The sequence below is a fragment of the Myotis daubentonii genome, chromosome 19, assembly GCF_963259705.1.
Source record: "Myotis daubentonii chromosome 19, mMyoDau2.1, whole genome shotgun sequence".
Classification (NCBI taxonomy): Eukaryota; Metazoa; Chordata; class Mammalia; order Chiroptera; family Vespertilionidae; genus Myotis; species Myotis daubentonii.
Window position 1 is genome coordinate 16,184,502 of NC_081858.1, and position 16,934 is coordinate 16,201,435.

The window sequence follows — 16,934 nt, forward strand, 5'->3', positions numbered from 1 at the left end:
TTTATGATTAAAATCACTAATATAAGTACATCTGAGCCCTTGAGCCTGGAATAATGGGAAGTTTGTTTTATACACGGTTAGGAAGGCTGCAGTCTACATGATAGAACAGAATTGATGAGCTTCCTGAGTAAAGTAGCTTATTTGTTACTTGTCCATGCGCTTGTTGGATGCTCTTTTATAGACATTACTAGGGGCCCGGTGCACGAAATTCGTGCACTGGGTGTGTGTGGGGGGGGGGTGTCCCTCAGCCCAGCCTGCACCCTCTCACATACTGGGAGCCCTCAGGCGTTGACCCCCATCACCCTCCAAACGCAGGATCGGCCCCTTGCCCAGGCCTGACGCCTCTGGCCTAGGCGTCCCCGGGCAGCGGGGACCTGCAGTGGCAGTAGGAGGGGCCGCGATCATGCAGGCTCCGCCCCTGCGGGACGCCTCTGGCTGAGGAGTCTGTCCCGGGCAGCGGGGACCCGCAGCTGCAGCGGCCCCGCGATCGTGGGCTTCACTTTAGGCCCAGGCAAGGGACCCCTAGCTCCTGGGACTGCCAGCTTCGACCGTGCCCAGCTCCCATCGCTGGCTTCACCCCTACTTCCTGCTATCACTGGCCAGGGCGGAAAAGGAGCCTGATTCTCTGATCATGGCTGCCCCCCAGCTCTTAGTTCCCCCCTGGGTTTCCGATCACTGTCAGTGGCAGGGGGCTTCTTCCTGCTTTCCCTTTCGCCTCCCTGCATTGTGCCTACATATGCAAATTAACCGCCATCTTGTTGGCAGTTAACTGCCAATCTTAGTTGGCAGTTAACTGCCAATCTTAGTTGGCAGTTAATTTGCATATAGCCCTGATTAGCCAATGAAAAGGGTAGCTCGTACGCCAATTACCATTTTTCTCTTTTATTAGTGTAGATACTTTTCCTTCCTCCCTTCCTGTAAAAACCACATGTATTGGAATTAGTCCAAATGCCCCCATTTGATTTCTTCCAAGTCAGAGGATGACTATCTTTCCCCCTTAGAAAATGAAGTTAACCCTTTTCTATGTTTAGGCTAGAGAAATAGCCAGTCTTTTTCCTGTCACTGTTCTGTTTGTTAAAATAGATGTGGGGGGAGGAGGCTTCTAAAACAAGAAATGTACCGCCTTCTTAAGCTAATCATTTTTGTTCATTTGTTTGTTTTTAATCCTCACCTGAGGATATTTTTTCCATTGATTTCTAGAGAGAGAATGGAAGGAAGGGAAGAAGGGGAGAAAGAGAGAGAAACACCAAAATGAGAGCGAGACATCAGTTGGTCGCCTCCCACATTCATCCCCATTGGGGCTGGGGAACATGCAGCTGAGGTGCGTGCCCTTGACCAGGAATTGAATCCACAATTCTTCGGTCCACTGGTTGACATTCTAACCACTGAACAAACTGGCCAGGGCTAAGTAGTCATTTTTTGCCTTTTACTTCCAGGCAAAAATGCCATTATTAGCACTTTTTTCTCCCTGTCTATTTATTGCATCCACCCATATGCCAACGTGAATTTTTCTGAGTTCCTTCTGGCCTCCTGGTTGAGCTGAAGACTACATACTGGAAACAGCGGGAGAGATACTGTACATAGATCAGCCACAGGGAGAGATACATGGATCAGCACGAGGAACTCAGTCTGGGAGACCTCACTCTGATTCTTAAATGGAAAAAGGCATCAGGTTTTACCATCTTAGCTGGCACCAAGATACCACAAAAGCAAGAGCTACTGGCCACCTTTGATATGTCAAATCCCCAAGTCCTCTAGTTTGTACAACTGGCCTTTCATTCATAGGCCAGTCCCTTTTCTCTTGTCCTTTTTTCTTGTTTATTAATGGATTTTTCCCAGGACACTTGCCTTGATTTTCCCCTTTTCCATCTACCAGATACAAACATTGTATTTCCTGCCAATCTGACAGGTTTTAAAGTATGTGTCCTCTCTTACATGAAAACTTACATCTTAAAAAACATGTCAGTGAGGTTGCTGTCACTTTTCTCAGCATTTACCCAGAATCTGACTGTCATTTTGTTGAAATCTATTGGCCTTGAAGGATTTCTCAGTGATTAGCAGTAATTGGAGTAATGAAGACATTGCCAGAGGTAACTCTAATAGTGATCACATAGAGAAATTAATGTGTGAACTAGTTGATGCATATTAGGAATTCCCAATTAGCTTGGCAGCTCTTTTGCAGTAACTGCATATTTAGGGTAAAATGCTAAAACAGATTTTCCCCCCTGAAGAAGTACTCTAGGAGGAATAAGATATGCTTCATGCTTAGATGCCACTGGGGCGTACATGTGAGATTGTATCATGTGAGACACCCTTTAGGCTGAAGAAATGATGATAACCTGTTAGAAAACAGAATGACTATATGATCAGATACAATGTGGGCATATTACACTACTTCTCATTCAGTCCCTAAATAAGAGGACCCAAAACATTTTAGTAACAGCTTATCAGGAGCTGTTAGCCATATTTATTCCTTTAAATTAATGTGGGTGAAGTGGACCTTCAGAACAGTTGACTCTGTAAAAAGAAAAAAGCTTAGTGTTCAGGTGTAGATACCAAGAATTGACCACCAACAATCCAGCAAAGCCCGGCCGGCATGGCTCAGTGGTTGAGCATCGACCTGTGAACCAGGAGGCCATGGTTCAATTCCCAGTCGGGGCATATGCCCAGGTTGTGGGCTCAATCCCTAGTGTAAAGCGTGTGGGAGGTGGCCGATTAATGATTCTTTCTCATCATTGACATTTCTATCTCTCCCTCTTCCTTTCTCTCTGAAATCAGTAAAAATATATTTAAAAAGAATCCAGCAAAAATGATCTTGCATATTTTCCAGGAGAAAATGGTAGGACGGATCTAGGGTTCTAGTAGGTGAGTGGTGCTGGGAGGTAGTAGCAAATAGTGCTTGTCACCAGAAGAAGGTGTCTGGTCATGTAGCAGCTATTAAGCATTACACAGGATTATTTCAAATAAACCTGCTTCCCAGAATGTCAGAGCTTCCTTATTTGATAGTTTGGGCTGCAAATTAAAAATGAAAAGCTGAGAGGCTAATACTTGAAAGAATGCTTTTAGGTGGTAATAGTGTGGTTAAGAGTATGGCCTTGGGAGGTAGACAGACCACCTTGGTTTGAATTATGACTCCCAGCCTTTCTATGCCTTAGTTTTCTCATCTCTGAAATAGGATAATAAGAGTACTTCATAAGGTTATGGAGATTACATGAGTTAATATTTATAATTACTGCGTGGCATGTGGAAAGTACTATATTAGAAGAGTTTGTAAATAAAACTGGTTTAATAGCTAAATTGAGCATCTAATTCTGAAAATGTATGTCTTCAAAACTGAATAAACGTTAAATTACTTTCCTTTATACTTTATTTTCATCTTTCTCAATTCATGGTATTTTTGACATGGGTGTAATTTGTTCAGACAATGAGTTTACAGAATGATATTTAAGGAAGGAACATAAGCACATACACTTTTCATTGTGTGCTTTTAAAAATCTCTCTAATGGGTTGTCCTGTATCTGGTAGAAATAATCACTTTTCTTCCACTACTTCTCCAATCTAGAACATAGACTTTAGAGTAGGGATGGAAATATTTTAATGGCAGTCAATTCCTGACTGTTGGTGTTAGCAGACTGGGAGGCTGTGTAATAAATGATGTGTACACTTAAAAGGAGGGAAGATGACATAAATGTAGGGTGCTTAGTGTGTGCTCTACATTTAGCAAAAGTTGAATTGCAGAAAATTTGATGTCACTTAGGTGTTTCCTGTTTGCCTTATCATGAGAATCCCCTGAAGGCCCTGGCTGGTGTGGCTTATTTGGTCTGGTGTCCTGTGCACCGAAAGGTTGCTGGTTCCATTCCCAGTCTGGGCACATGCCTGGGTTTCATGCTTAATCCCCAGTAGGAGGTGTGTAGGAGGCAACCAATCTGTGTTTGCTCTCACAGCAATGTTTCTCTTTCTCTCTCCCTCTTCCTTCCTCTCTCTCTAAAAATCAGTAAAAAGAATCCCCCCAGAGATTCTGGTTCAGTAATTTGGGATTGGAGTCTGCGAACACACATAGTCTTTAAAATTAACAGACTATTTTTTAAAATTTTTTTTATTGATTTTGGAGAGAAATAGAAACATCGATGAGAGAGAAACATCAAACATCAATCGGCTGCCTCCTGCACACCCCGCACCAGGGATCGAGCCCAAAACCTGGGCATGTGCCCTGACCCGGAATCAGACCAGCGACCTCTTGGTGCATGGGTCAGTGCTTAACCACTGAGCCACACCGACCGGGATAACAGACTATTTTTAGGACCATGTATGTACTTTTAACAAGCATCTCAGATGATTATTAAGTTAAGGCAAGATTCATTGACTTAAGTAATTCAACTGTCTTCTCTGAGCCCCACCTTTCTCACTAACAGAATCAGAGATTTGACTAAGACAGTTTGCATCCTTAACTCACTTCTGTGATTTTGTATTTCCTATTTTCCTAATGATTTATGATATCAAAGGAGAATTCCATTATGTGTGATGAATATGGTGTGAGGAAATGAGCCTTGTACTTAACACAAAAATTAAATCAGTGAACTTTTAAAAATGTTTTCATGTAAAATCTTTCTAACAAGACATTAAACATAAACTTATTACTAGTAATTCCATTCTTTCTAAATATTGACAATGAAAGATAATAAAGCACCCAAAACTCTGGCAATACATATTGTCTTCTTATTACGTGTTTGTGTGTACACACATACTATTTAAAATATTGCTGTTTTAGAATTAATGGTCTTAGATTTAGCAAGTTTACTAAAACTTGTAGCAATTAAAACATCTCTATCTCGTTCTCACTGTAATCCACGTTAATTCTTTTACTTTGGCTAGTTATCTCATCACCTGAACATAAGTGGTCATTTGTCGTATATTTTTGCTGGCTAATGCCTTTCCCATCTGTCATGGCGTGTTTAGCTAGAGAGACATATCTCTCTGCCTGTGAGGACACAGTCGCCCAGCAACAAGGAATGTCTGACAATCAGCAAATGAGTACTGATTGCTCCGTTCTCAACCCAGTGATTTATTTTTATTTTTATTTTTTGTTAATCTTTATCCAAGGATATTTTTTTCCATTGACTTTTAGAGAGAGTAGAAGGGAGGGGGAGTGACAGAGAGAGAAACATCGATGTAAGAGAGAGACATAGATTGGTTGCCTCCCGCACTCACCCCACAACGGAGCCCTAAACCGGAATCAAACCTGGGACCCTTCAGTCCACAGGCAGACTGTCTATCCACTTAGCCAAACCAGCCAGCGTGACCCAGTGATGTCTTTTTTTCCCCCCCAGCTGTTAGGAAATGGATAATTGGGAGCTATAAGCACACTTATTTGTGGGTTGTTTTATCCCAAGTCTTCCACAAGCCTGTTTCATGGGAAAATAGAGGTATTTCTTAGACTCCACAAAATGATGGCCAGTAATTGACATGAGATGACATTGGTCTTGGGGTTTTTCTGGGCTAGGGTGGAAGGAGCCTTCAACAACAGAAGCCAGATGGCAGCATGGAATACAGAAGTCATAATTTCAAGGTTACTTTCATTTAGATGAATGTAATTCTTTAAGTTTTGGTTGCTCATTAATTAATGAATTTCTGTTAAGCAGGGATTGCCTTTAGAACACTTTTAGGATGTATAGCTTATTAAAACTGTTTAATATATATGCTATTTTGAATGGTATGCTTTCCAGATCTAATTGTGGTCCATGGTGTTTTATTTTAGAAACTCGATGGCTTCTACAGGGAGCCAGTCCTCTGATACAGATAATATTTTTGGATTCCTCAGTGATGGCGCACCCCCAACCAAGAAGCCCAGGTAAACGGGAAGGGAATCTGAGAAGCAAAGTCATTACTAGTAATGGTAGTGAACAAAAAAATAATGAACTTGCTCTATACCTGGTTTCCGCTAATTAATATTAACCTTTATGTAAAACTAGGGGCCCGGTGCACGAATTCGTGCACAGGTGAGGTCCTGCCGGCCTGCCTCAATCGGGCCGGGATGGCCAGGGGGGCAGGGCCGCAGGCAGTTGGCCAGCCAGCTCCATCCCTGTTCAGGGTGGGGATGGGGGGATGATCGGGAGAGGGGCCACAGGCGGTTGGCCAGCCCGCTCCGCCCCCTGGTCGAACTCCTGGTTGAACTCCCAGTTGAATTCCTGGTCAAGGGGACAATTTGCATATTAGCCTTCTATCATATAGGATTACATTTCTTTTTTTGGATCTCATTTTATTTTACACAAGGTCATAAATGTCCATACTTTTATAAGTCAGTACTTCGTGATGCCTCGCTCCTTCCCCCTCAGAGACAGTTGCTTTCAACTTTATGTTTTTCTATTATTTACATCCATATTTTTTAATACTGTGTGTACTGCTATGTTTTAGTGTTTTGGTTTTATCTCTTCTTATTATGGAAGATGAGGATTAGGTTTGCTCTCACGGATCTTCTCCCACATTGTATACTAGTACACACACACACACACCATACACATGCCCCACAACCTCCCAATATGGTTTATATCAAATTCTGGGGGTTAAATTACTTTTTAATATTTACTGTATAAATGGTACTCATAGTTGAGCCTACTAATGTGTTATGATTACATTTCTTTTCTTGTGCATCCATCCTTCAAAGTTATTAAAGATTCTCTCTCTCTTGCTTTGGTTCACTTTGTTTTCTGTGTACCTGTCAGTTTATCTTCAACTCTGTGACAGAAGAGTCAACCTCCTAGGCATACTTAGGTGTACTGACACATCACTACTGCACGAGTTATATTTGCTTCTGGATTCTTCCTCTGGACGGTCGGCTCTGACAGTTGCTCTCCATGCTGCCCCATTGCTGATTGTGCCATTTTCCTCTCCCATCGCCCTGGGAATTCCTCTACGCCTCTCTGTATTGGATCCTGTTTCCTGGATCGCAAGTCTTTTTCTTTGGTGTACTCCTTCATTTTGTTGAAGAATGTCCTCATTCACTTCCTCAGTAAGGGTGCAGAGGAGAAGTTTCTGGATGTTTGAAAATGTTTTTATATACACTTACATTTATTTGATGACTTGGCTGAGTGTAGAGTATTAGGTAGGAAATTGTTTTCCTTGAACTGAAAATCATTTTTCACCATTTGCTTCTAATATCTATTATCATCTTTTCCAGTAGACTAAACTTTTGAAGTTAGGACTATTCATTGGGGATAGGGAAGGTGATTCTAGAGGTTGTTTCTCTAAAGCCAGGTTTTCCAAAGCTTAAAGTATTGTTCTTTCTTGGATTATGCCCAAATGCTGATCCTATTTCTGTTTAGTTTATTATTTGGACAATTTCTTGGGGGGAAAAACATGCCATCAGCAAAAATTAAATTGCAAAATATATATCAAGCAGATTTTATTATAGTCTCCAGAATGAAATGGGGCGGAGAACAAAGGCAAAAACTTGTGCCCACCTTGTATCACATAGAAACTTCAGGACAGAACTCTGTCTCGGCTTATCCTGGTGAAAAAGCATTGGTTTTCACTGTCATACCCATTGAATAGTTATTTCTTTGTTTATTTTCATCCTTGATGCCCCTCCTGTGCTCTCAGAATTCTGTTGGCCACTTTTTCTTTCTTTTTGGCCTGAGGATATCTAGAACAAACTGGTTCCCATGTTTGACCATCTAGCTCCTGCTCCATTTTAGTCATGCTCAGTTTTATCTTAATAACATTCACAAAATTTGGGCCTAAATTTTTTATTGGCCGCCTTTCATCTCCTGGTTTTGTTTGTTTGTTTTAAATATATTTTTATTGATTTCAGAGTGGAAGGGAGAGGGAGAGAGAGAGAAACATCAGTGATGAGAGAGAATAATTGATTGACTGCCTCCTGCATGCCCCCTACTGGAGATCGAGCCCGCAACCCAGGCATGTGCCCTTGACCGGATCAACCCAGGACTCTTGAGTCTGAACTCCGATGTTCTGTCCACTGAGCCAAACCAGCTAAGGCTGTTAGTTTGTTTTAATATATTTTTATTGATTTCAGAGAGGAAGGGGAGAGAGAGAGAGAGAGAGAGAGAGAGAGAGAGAGAGAGAGAGAGAGAGACATCAATGATGAGAGAGAATCATTGATCGGCTGCCTCCTGCATGCCCCTCACCAAGGATTGAGTCCGAAACCCGAGCATGTGCCCTGACTGGGAATCGAACAGGCAACCTCTCAGTTCCTGGATCAGTGCTCAACCACTGAGCCACACCCGCTGGGCATCTCCTTCTCAACAACAGCAGTTTAATTTGTATGGGGTTCTGTCCCCTCAGGAATCTAAATCAAACATGTTCCTTGAAATTGCATGTTGGTTTAAAATATAACTTAGAACTCAGCTGAGCTGTAACATAATCGGAACTTTTCCCACTGTTAGTGGGTTTTCTTAGATTGAGAGGACTATGAAGGAGGATATTGATTTTAAGATTGCTCTTTAGAATTCCTGAAATAGGTCTATGACTTGGTTTTCCAACAAGCACTGGCACAATATTCTGGTCTTTTGCATAAGCTATTTGGAGAGGTGTCAGAAACTGGCACTTGTCATCTTTGCAGCTGTCAAAGTCATAGCTGAAGACCATGGTTTAAGACCGTCTCCAAGTGTCCCATATCTCTCAGATGTTCTCCATCCTCTCCTTTGTTGAACTTTTTTTAGGAAACTGCTTCCAAGCTTAAAAAGTAAGAAGCCTCGGGAACTTGTGCTGGTGATTGGAACGGGCATTAGTGCTGCGGTCGCACCTCAGGTTCCAGCTCTGAAATCCTGGAAGGGGTTAATCCAGGCTCTACTGGATGCTGCCAATGATTTTGATCTTCTAGAAGATGAGGAGAGCAAAAAATTTCAGAAATGTCTCCACGAAGATAAGAATCTTGTTCATGTTGCCCATGACCTTATTCAGAAACTCTCCCCTGTGAGTAACCGGCCATTTGAAATTTCCTAACACCGCCCTTCCATCCTCCCCACTCATGCTGAATGTAATCAGGATGTTCATTTCTAGCTTGTAGATACACATAGCAGTTGCGACTCCTGCAGAATGTCTGTTTATGGACCTTATTCAGGGTACTTATCTCTTGACCCCATTTCAGTGTGTGTGTTTGCTGTTGATGATATGATGACGATGACGACGATGAGGCCTTTATGTGCACAAAAATGAGACAACTGTTCCATTGTTGCTGTACTCACTGCTATAAAAGCTGTGTTCACTGGCATCCATGCCTTTTAGGGAAGCTCAAAGCTTAGAGATGATTTTATCTTTTTATGCATGGAGCAACACAAGTTTTTAAAAAATATATTTTTATTGATTTCAGAGAAGAAGGGAGAGAGAGGTAGAAACATCAGTGATAAGAGAGAATCATTGATTGCTGCCTCCTGCATGCCCCACACTGGGCACAGACCCCACAACCCGGGCATGTGCCCTGACCAGGAATTGAACCATGACCTCCTGGTTCATAGGTTGACACTCAACCACTGAGCAACACTGGCCAGGTTCTTTGCTTCTTTTTCTGATTCTTCCTCTGCACTTCTCAGTCTCTGCCCCCCTCTCCTCCTCGTCTCTCTCCCATGTAGATCTCTGCCTGCCCTCCCCTCTGTGAGCTCTCTGTGTGCCGTTCTGCGTCTGCTCCTGTCTCCCTGTCTCTCTCCCTCTCTCAGTTCCCCGTCTCCTCCACCTCCCCCCACTTTCAGAAACTTAGAGCCTTTTTCACTTCTTTTTATTTCCTAGTCTTTAATTGTGATTAATTACTAATGTAGAACAATGTAAAGAATTAACAGGATTTAAAGAGCTCATGGACCCTAGCTGGTTTGGCTCAGTGGATAGAGCGTCGGCCTGGGGACTGAGGGGTTCTGGGTTCGATTCCAGTCAAGGGCACATGCCCAGGTTATAGGCTCGATCCCTGATAGGGGACATGCAGGAGGCCGCCAATCAGTGATTCTCATCATTGATGTTTCTATCTCTCTTTCCCTCTCCCTTCTTCTCTGAAATCAATAAATATATATATATTATAAATAAATAAATAAATAGCTCATGGGACCTTCACCTTATACCATATATAAAAAATTATCTTAAAATGGATTAAAGACTTAAATATAAGAGATAAAACTCATAGAAGAAAACAGGTTTAACGCTTTGTGAGTTGGATGGATCTGGCAGATCATTGTATATGTGTGTTTTTTTTAAAAAAAATGTTTTTATTCATTTTAGAGAGAGGAAGGGAGAGAGCAAGTAAGAGATAGAAACATCAATGATGAGAGAGAATCATCGATCAGCTGCCTCCTGCACACCTCTTACTGGGGATCAAGCCCTAATCAGGAATTGAACTGGGGACCTCTTGGTGCATGGGTTGATGCTCAACTGCTATGCCACACCGGCTGGGCTGTGTGTGTTACTTTTGATCATTGAGCTTGTCAAGCCTGCCATGTAGTCCCCCTGAGCTTGTCAGGTTTATTGCACAGCCCCATTTCCCTTCTCATTAGCCACCATTGCCTTTGCATCATCAGTGCAAATACAAACAGTTTAGACAAAATATCACCTTAATATTATTATGAAAATATTCTTGACATTGCATACTCTTTAAGAATCTCAGGAATTCAAAAGGTCTGAGGGCTTTGTTTTGAGAAACATTCCAACAGAGGATATGTAAAAAAAAAATCCAGGCAACCAAAGGCTTGTAAGAAAGGGGGGAGCACTGGGGAAATTTGAACGCTGGCTGAGTATTTGGTATTAAGTGTCGATGAAAGAACATCCAGCCTAAGAATAAGTCTTACAAGAGTTTATTTGAGCCAAACTGATGATAGCTACCGGGAAACACAATCTCAACGGATTGAGAAAATGCTTTGGAGAATGATAGTTTTATAGCTTATTTTATATGTTAGAATCAAAGGAGGATATGGAAGGGTGGGTTACGTAAAATCCATTGATGGTAGATTAGGGAAGCAGGAGAAAGCAAAGCAGAGAAATCTCTGTGATTGGATAAAAAATACAACAGACACACTTCTTTTACTTTGATGGGTACAGGATAGTTAACATGTACAGCACAGGGATGGTATGGGGGCAACAAGATAACAATGAGGGGTTCTGTGGTCTCATACTCTGCTGGGAGGTTGTGCCCTGAGGGGAATAAAGGGGGGTTTCTTTGACCTTCCAAAAAGACAATAGACAGGCTCTGTGAAGGCAGTAAAGATGGACTTTTGTCAAGGAAGCTACAGGAATGACTACCCACCATGACTCGCTTTCAATTAGGAATCTTTATGTTCAGAGTTTGTAATGCCCATCATGAGCCTCCCTGAGCTGGTCAGATTTAGGATGTGGCCCCTTTTTTTCCACATAAGGAATTAATAGTAACTTTTTTTTTTTTAGGTATGATAGGGGTGTTGCAGTTGTTTTCTGTTTTATATGCAAAGGGCAGTCCTTATATTTTAGGGAACCTATCGAAGTATCTGAATGAAATGATACGATGTCTAGGAATCACTTCAAAAAGTTCAGTGAAGTGGAGAAGCAGTGTGGTGGGTGGGGAGTTTAGGTTAAACAAGATCAGCTTTGTGTGATCATTGTTCAACATTGTTCAAACTGGGTGATGGGTACATGGGGGTTTTTTAATGCTCTTCTTTTTGCTATTGTGTATGTTTGAAAATGTCCATATTAAAGAAGAATATGCCTGGCCGGTGTGGCTCTGGTTGAGCGTTAAAGTAAAAGGCCCCATCTACTGAGCCAGTTTCTTACACAGCAGGGAAGTGACATTGTCTTCAGTGCAGAGAGCATTCAGAATCAGAACCCAAGAAAAGCCATTGAAATGCACGGAGACCCTGGGCAAATCACTTAACGCCTCTGATCTCTGCACCTATAAAACTGGGATAATGTCCTTAGCTCGGGTTCTCTGAAGAGTAAGTGAGATAATAGAAAGTGTCTGGCACATAGTAGGCACTGCTCAGGCAGGCACCTCAGGGAAAGAGTCAGGGTTGTGTCTGTGTTCACTCTCTCTGGGATCAGAAAGATGAGAGCTGCAGGGTGGAAGGAAACGAAGTAGCCTTGGGATCAGTTCACAGTTTGAAATGAATGAAAAAATGTCCCTGGAAGTTGTGTGGGAGTTCGGCATTTCCTTCTGACCATGGAACTTCCTTTTGTTTGCATTCCTTTGTCCTGATTCAGAGGGACTGGTGGGAAATTTAGTTCCAGATCACCTGCTTCATATTTAAGTCTGAAGAAATCAGTGCAACAACGAAAGCTCCTTTCCTTCCTCTCTATGTTGATACACAAAATGTACTAACTCAGCGGTTCTCAACCTGTGGGTCGCGACCCCTTTGGGGGTCGAATGACCCTTTCACAGGGGTCGCCTAAGACCATCGGAAAACACATATATAATTACATATTGTTTTTGTGGTTAATCACTATGTTTTAATAATGTTCAATTTGTAACAATGAAATTGGGGGTCACCACAACATGAGGAACTGTCTTAAAGGGTCGCGGCATTAGAAAGGTTGAGATTCACTGTACTAACTGAAAGAAATAGGGCTAGCCCTGCTGGCGTGGCTCAGTGGTTGAGCATCGACCTATGAACCAGATGTCATGGTCTGATTCCCGATCAGGGCATATGCCCAGGTTGCGGGCTCAATCCGCAGTAAAGGGGTATGCAGGAGGCAGCTGATCAATGCTTTCTCTCATCATTGAGGTTTCTATCTTTCTCCCTCTCCCTTCCTCTCTGAAATATATATATATATATTTTTTTTTAAGAAATAGGGCTAAAAGATACCTAGCTAATATAAGTGGCTCCTAACATTTATTTACAGGCTTTAACATTTTTGTATTTCTTTTCTTAAAAGCAAGAAAATATATTCCACACCCCTGATTAGCTGATTGTATACCCAGGCATTTTTATCTGTGTGCGTAATGATTAAACTGGTATTTGAAGGTAGTGTTATATAACTGTGTGCATGAATCAGTACAAAATGAAGTTATAAAACACAGGGAAGTTCTTAAAATAACCATATTCTTCGCTTAATTTTAAACTTAATTTTGCTTTTCTGAAGAGGTGCTGTTAACACACATTGCAGAAGTAAATGAAAGTGATGTACAAAGGGTTATGTACATCCCAGCATCTCACTCCCACTCGTGCCTTTGTCTGCCTCCTCTCCCCACCATGGGTTACCACTCTTCCTAGCTTTTTTTTTTTTAAATATATTTTTATTTATTTTTAGAGAGGATGGGAGAGAGAGGTGGAAACATCAGTGTTGAGAGAGACTCACTGATCAGCTGCCTCCTGCACACCCCACACTGGGGATCGAGCCCGCAATCTGGGCATGTACCCTGACCAGGAATCGAACCGTGATTTCCTGGTTCTTAGGTTGACACTCAACCACTGAGCCATGCCCATGGCTGGGCTCTTCCTAGCTTTGTGAGCATCCTCCCAATGTACCTTTTTGCACACAGGACTATATTCTTATCTCACTACCCTCATCCCCCATGTCAACAGGTAGCACACTGTCCGCACCCCCTTTGTTTACCTAGCAGCATATCCTGGAGGCCTTTTCAGGCCCATCTCCTGTATGTGTATACGGGGCTTGTTTCCAGTGCTCCACTGTAACAGATGACAGAGAACTAATAACCTTGTGTATATCATTTGTTTGCAGTTATATCTGTGGGACATATTCCCAGAAATGGAAGTTTAAGATCGTAGGATAAATAATTGTATTTTGATAGATGTCAAAGGGGCACTGCATTTTTCATAACCAATCTAGAAAAGTGCCTGGCGTTCCTTAGTGGTTGACTCTTGTATGCAGTGAAATTCAGTAACTGAGGTTATAAATTCTTCACCGTGTTTCTGAGCAGATTGTTCATTCTTTTTAAGTGTTAGAACCCCCTGTGGGCTGCCTGTGGGTTGCTACAACATGTGATGGAATTATTTATGCCCTTACGCAATGAGAATGGACAAAAAAATACATTCTTAGCCACACAAATATGGGCCATCCCACCTATTTAGCACCAGAAAAGAACCTTGGAGCCCCACTCTCCCCACAGCAGGGGCAGCGAAGAGCCTATCTAATCATAGAGGTAACCTGGAGTAGGGACTGACTGACAAAAGCAGACAAACCTCTGAGCGGGTCACCACCAGGGAGAGGGACTATTCCACCTTCACTCGAATTTTTCTACTGTGAAAATATTTGATAGGAATACATAATTGATAATCTTATAAAATACTTTGAAAAATTAGGGCAAGAATTTGGCAAATTAAGTGTGTTCCATGAATCTGCGTCCTTGGTTCCATGGGAACAGATCTTTATCTGAGCATTGCGCTCTTAGAAAGATGTACAAAGGAAACCAGAAAGGTGGGGGCTTTTTTAAGGGAAAACAGCAGCTGTTATCTATGACCTAGCAGCTAAGTGCAGTTACATAGAGGTTGAATGGGAAATATTGGGGCCTTTAAAAACGAATTCTTGCTCTGACATTATCTACTGGAATAGAATAGCAGGAATGGAATAGGGATCAGATACATGTTACAGCATATTATGGTTACTTTCCCTTTCAAATTTCTTTTATCCCACGGGCCACTTTCCACTTGAGATTAGTATTGTATTTCCTTATTAGTTCTCCGAGATACTTGCATAATTAAAATAAATCTGGGAAAACAGTTATGTAAATAAGCCATATGTTAAAAGATAGGGAGTCTGTTTAGAACTGACTGATGTTTAGTATTTTTAACAGTTGCAAATTGATAGCCTTTATTAAATACTAAGTATTCTTCCTAATAAACACATAAACAAATTGCTGAACTATGCAAGGGAAAAAACAGGCAGGGAGAAGGCAAGCAGTTTTCCCATAGCATCAGCATCCAAATCCAGTGCATCTGTAAAAAGCACCTAGGATTAGAAAAAGAGATGCTAACCCACATTAGATGCCTTTTATTAGTTATTCCCTCGTTAAAGTTTACGAAAGCACTCATTGTCTCCTTGCCTGAGGCCAAATTGGAGGGTAGTTGGCAACGTGCTTTGCCCCCAGCATTCCTTTATCCTGGCAGTAACATCTCCTGGCCATGTCCATACTCTCCATTCTGTCAGAGTGTCGTTCACAGAGCTGTGATGTTTGCATGTGATGCTACTCGCCATCTTCTAAGCCAGTGATTCCAAACGTGAGGCACACACCCCACCGGGGGGTAATTTGATTTTTAAGGGGGGCAATTTGAGAATGAGTTATGAACAGTGAATTTTTTGCATTACTAATGGTTCTAGGAGACTCATATACAGTACATAAATATATAGTGACATATTTATGCATTTCAGTTCTCCATTATATGTTTTAAAACTTCACTTGCTGTTTTTTCATATCACTTCATATTATTTTTTTAACAATTTCTTAGTGATTTCTTCCTTAGTACTTCAACTGTCCTTTGATTCTTTTGTTTTTCTCTTTCAAGGATGCTATGTTCTTTGGAAGTTGTTTAGACCAAGTTAATGGCCTTTTAGACTTCCCCCACGTGAATAGGAGTTTACTTTTTGAATAATAAGAATTATATGTCACAGGGGGGCACCAGGATTTTAGATACTTAGGTGGGGTGTGGCCAAGAAAATGTTGGGAACCACTGTGCTAAGCACTTGGCGTGCATCTTCCTGTTTTCCTTAAAGCCCTGGGAGGTAGACAATGTTACCCTTATTTTAGGTATAAAGTATATTTTAAAAAATTGCTATTATTGTTATTAAGGCAAGTGATCTAAGAAAACACCTAGCATTAATTTTTTTCTCTTTCAAATCCCTCTCCAGCGTACTAGTAATGTTCGATCCACGTTTTTTAAGGACTGTTTATATGAAGTATTTGATGACTTGGAGTCAAAGATTGAAGACTCTGGAAAACAGCTACTTCAGTCAGTTCTCCACCTGATGGAGAACGGGGCCCTGGTATTGACGACAAATTTCGACAACCTCCTGGAACTGTACGCAGCAGACCAGGGCAAACAGCTTGAATCCCTTGACCTCACTGATGAAAAAAAGGTAAAAAGTAAAGCATGAGCCTGCTTCAGGCTAGTGGAGAGAACCTGTTTTCGTTGGGAGGTTGGGTAGTGCTGGTATTTGTGTAGAAAGGAAGCTGCTCCTTCATGCAGAGATTTTTTTTTTAAATATATTTTATTGATTTTTTACAGAGAGGAAGGGAAGAGGGATCGAGAGTTAGAAACATCGATCAGCTGCCTCCTGCACACCCCCTACTGGGAATGTGCCCGCGACCAAGGTACATGCCCTTGACTGGAATCGAACCTGGGACCCTTCAGTCCGCAGGCCAACGCTCTATCCACTGAGCCAAACCAGTCAGGGCCGGAGATTTTTTTTTTGAGATAAAAATCAATATACATAAAATGCACAGACCTTAAAAGTGCTCAGTTCTGTGAGTTTTGACAATTTCACCCAATTTTAAAGCTAGAACATAGGAAGTCATTTGAACTGTAAGATCTCTTTAATATCTGATAATGTCAGATGGTTGTAATATTTATTTAGAATTCTCTCTTTGTCCTAGCTGGTGTTGCTAAGTGGCCTGCATACAAAGCGTCCCGGGTTCGATTCCCAGTAGAGGGGATGTACCTCAGTTGTGGATTCGCTCCCCACTCCTTGTCGGGACACGTGGGAGGCAACCAGTCGATGTGTCTTTCTCACATTGATGTTTCCTTCTCTCTCTCTCTCTCTCTCTCTCTCTCTCTCTCTCTCTCTCCCCCTCCCTCTCCCTCTCCCTCTCCCTCTCCCTCTCCCTCTCCCTCTCCCTCTCCCTCTCCCTCTCCCTCTCCCTCCCGCCCTCACCCCCTTCCTCCCTCTCCCTCTTCCTTTCCCCTCTCTGCCCTCCCTCCCTCCCTTCTATTCACTCTGAAAAACAATGGGAAAAATATTCTCAGGTGAGGATTCACAAAAAAAGAATTCTCTCTTAGAATATATTGTGTGTGCCAACT

The 16,934-nt window shown here is 41.9% G+C and overlaps 1 protein-coding gene across 7 annotated transcripts in view; it reads left to right on the top strand.

The window, feature by feature from the left end:
• FAM118B (family with sequence similarity 118 member B) overlaps positions 1 to 16,934 on the top strand; it is a 38,878-nt gene that overhangs the window by 11,765 nt on the left and 10,179 nt on the right. For 3 of the 7 annotated variants that reach the window (XM_059675805.1, XM_059675800.1, XM_059675802.1), the window contains exons 1-4: positions 5,543 to 5,566; positions 5,756 to 5,848; positions 8,676 to 8,928; positions 15,766 to 15,993. In XM_059675805.1, coding sequence (XP_059531788.1) covers positions 5,763 to 5,848; positions 8,676 to 8,928; positions 15,766 to 15,993 — 567 coding nt within the window. In that variant the 5' untranslated portion in view covers positions 5,543 to 5,566; positions 5,756 to 5,762. Of the gene's footprint in view, positions 1 to 5,542; positions 5,567 to 5,755; positions 5,849 to 8,675; positions 8,929 to 15,765; positions 15,994 to 16,934 lie in introns of those variants that run through there. The other 4 variants (XM_059675806.1, XM_059675799.1, XM_059675804.1 and 1 more) reach the window with 2 other exon arrangements.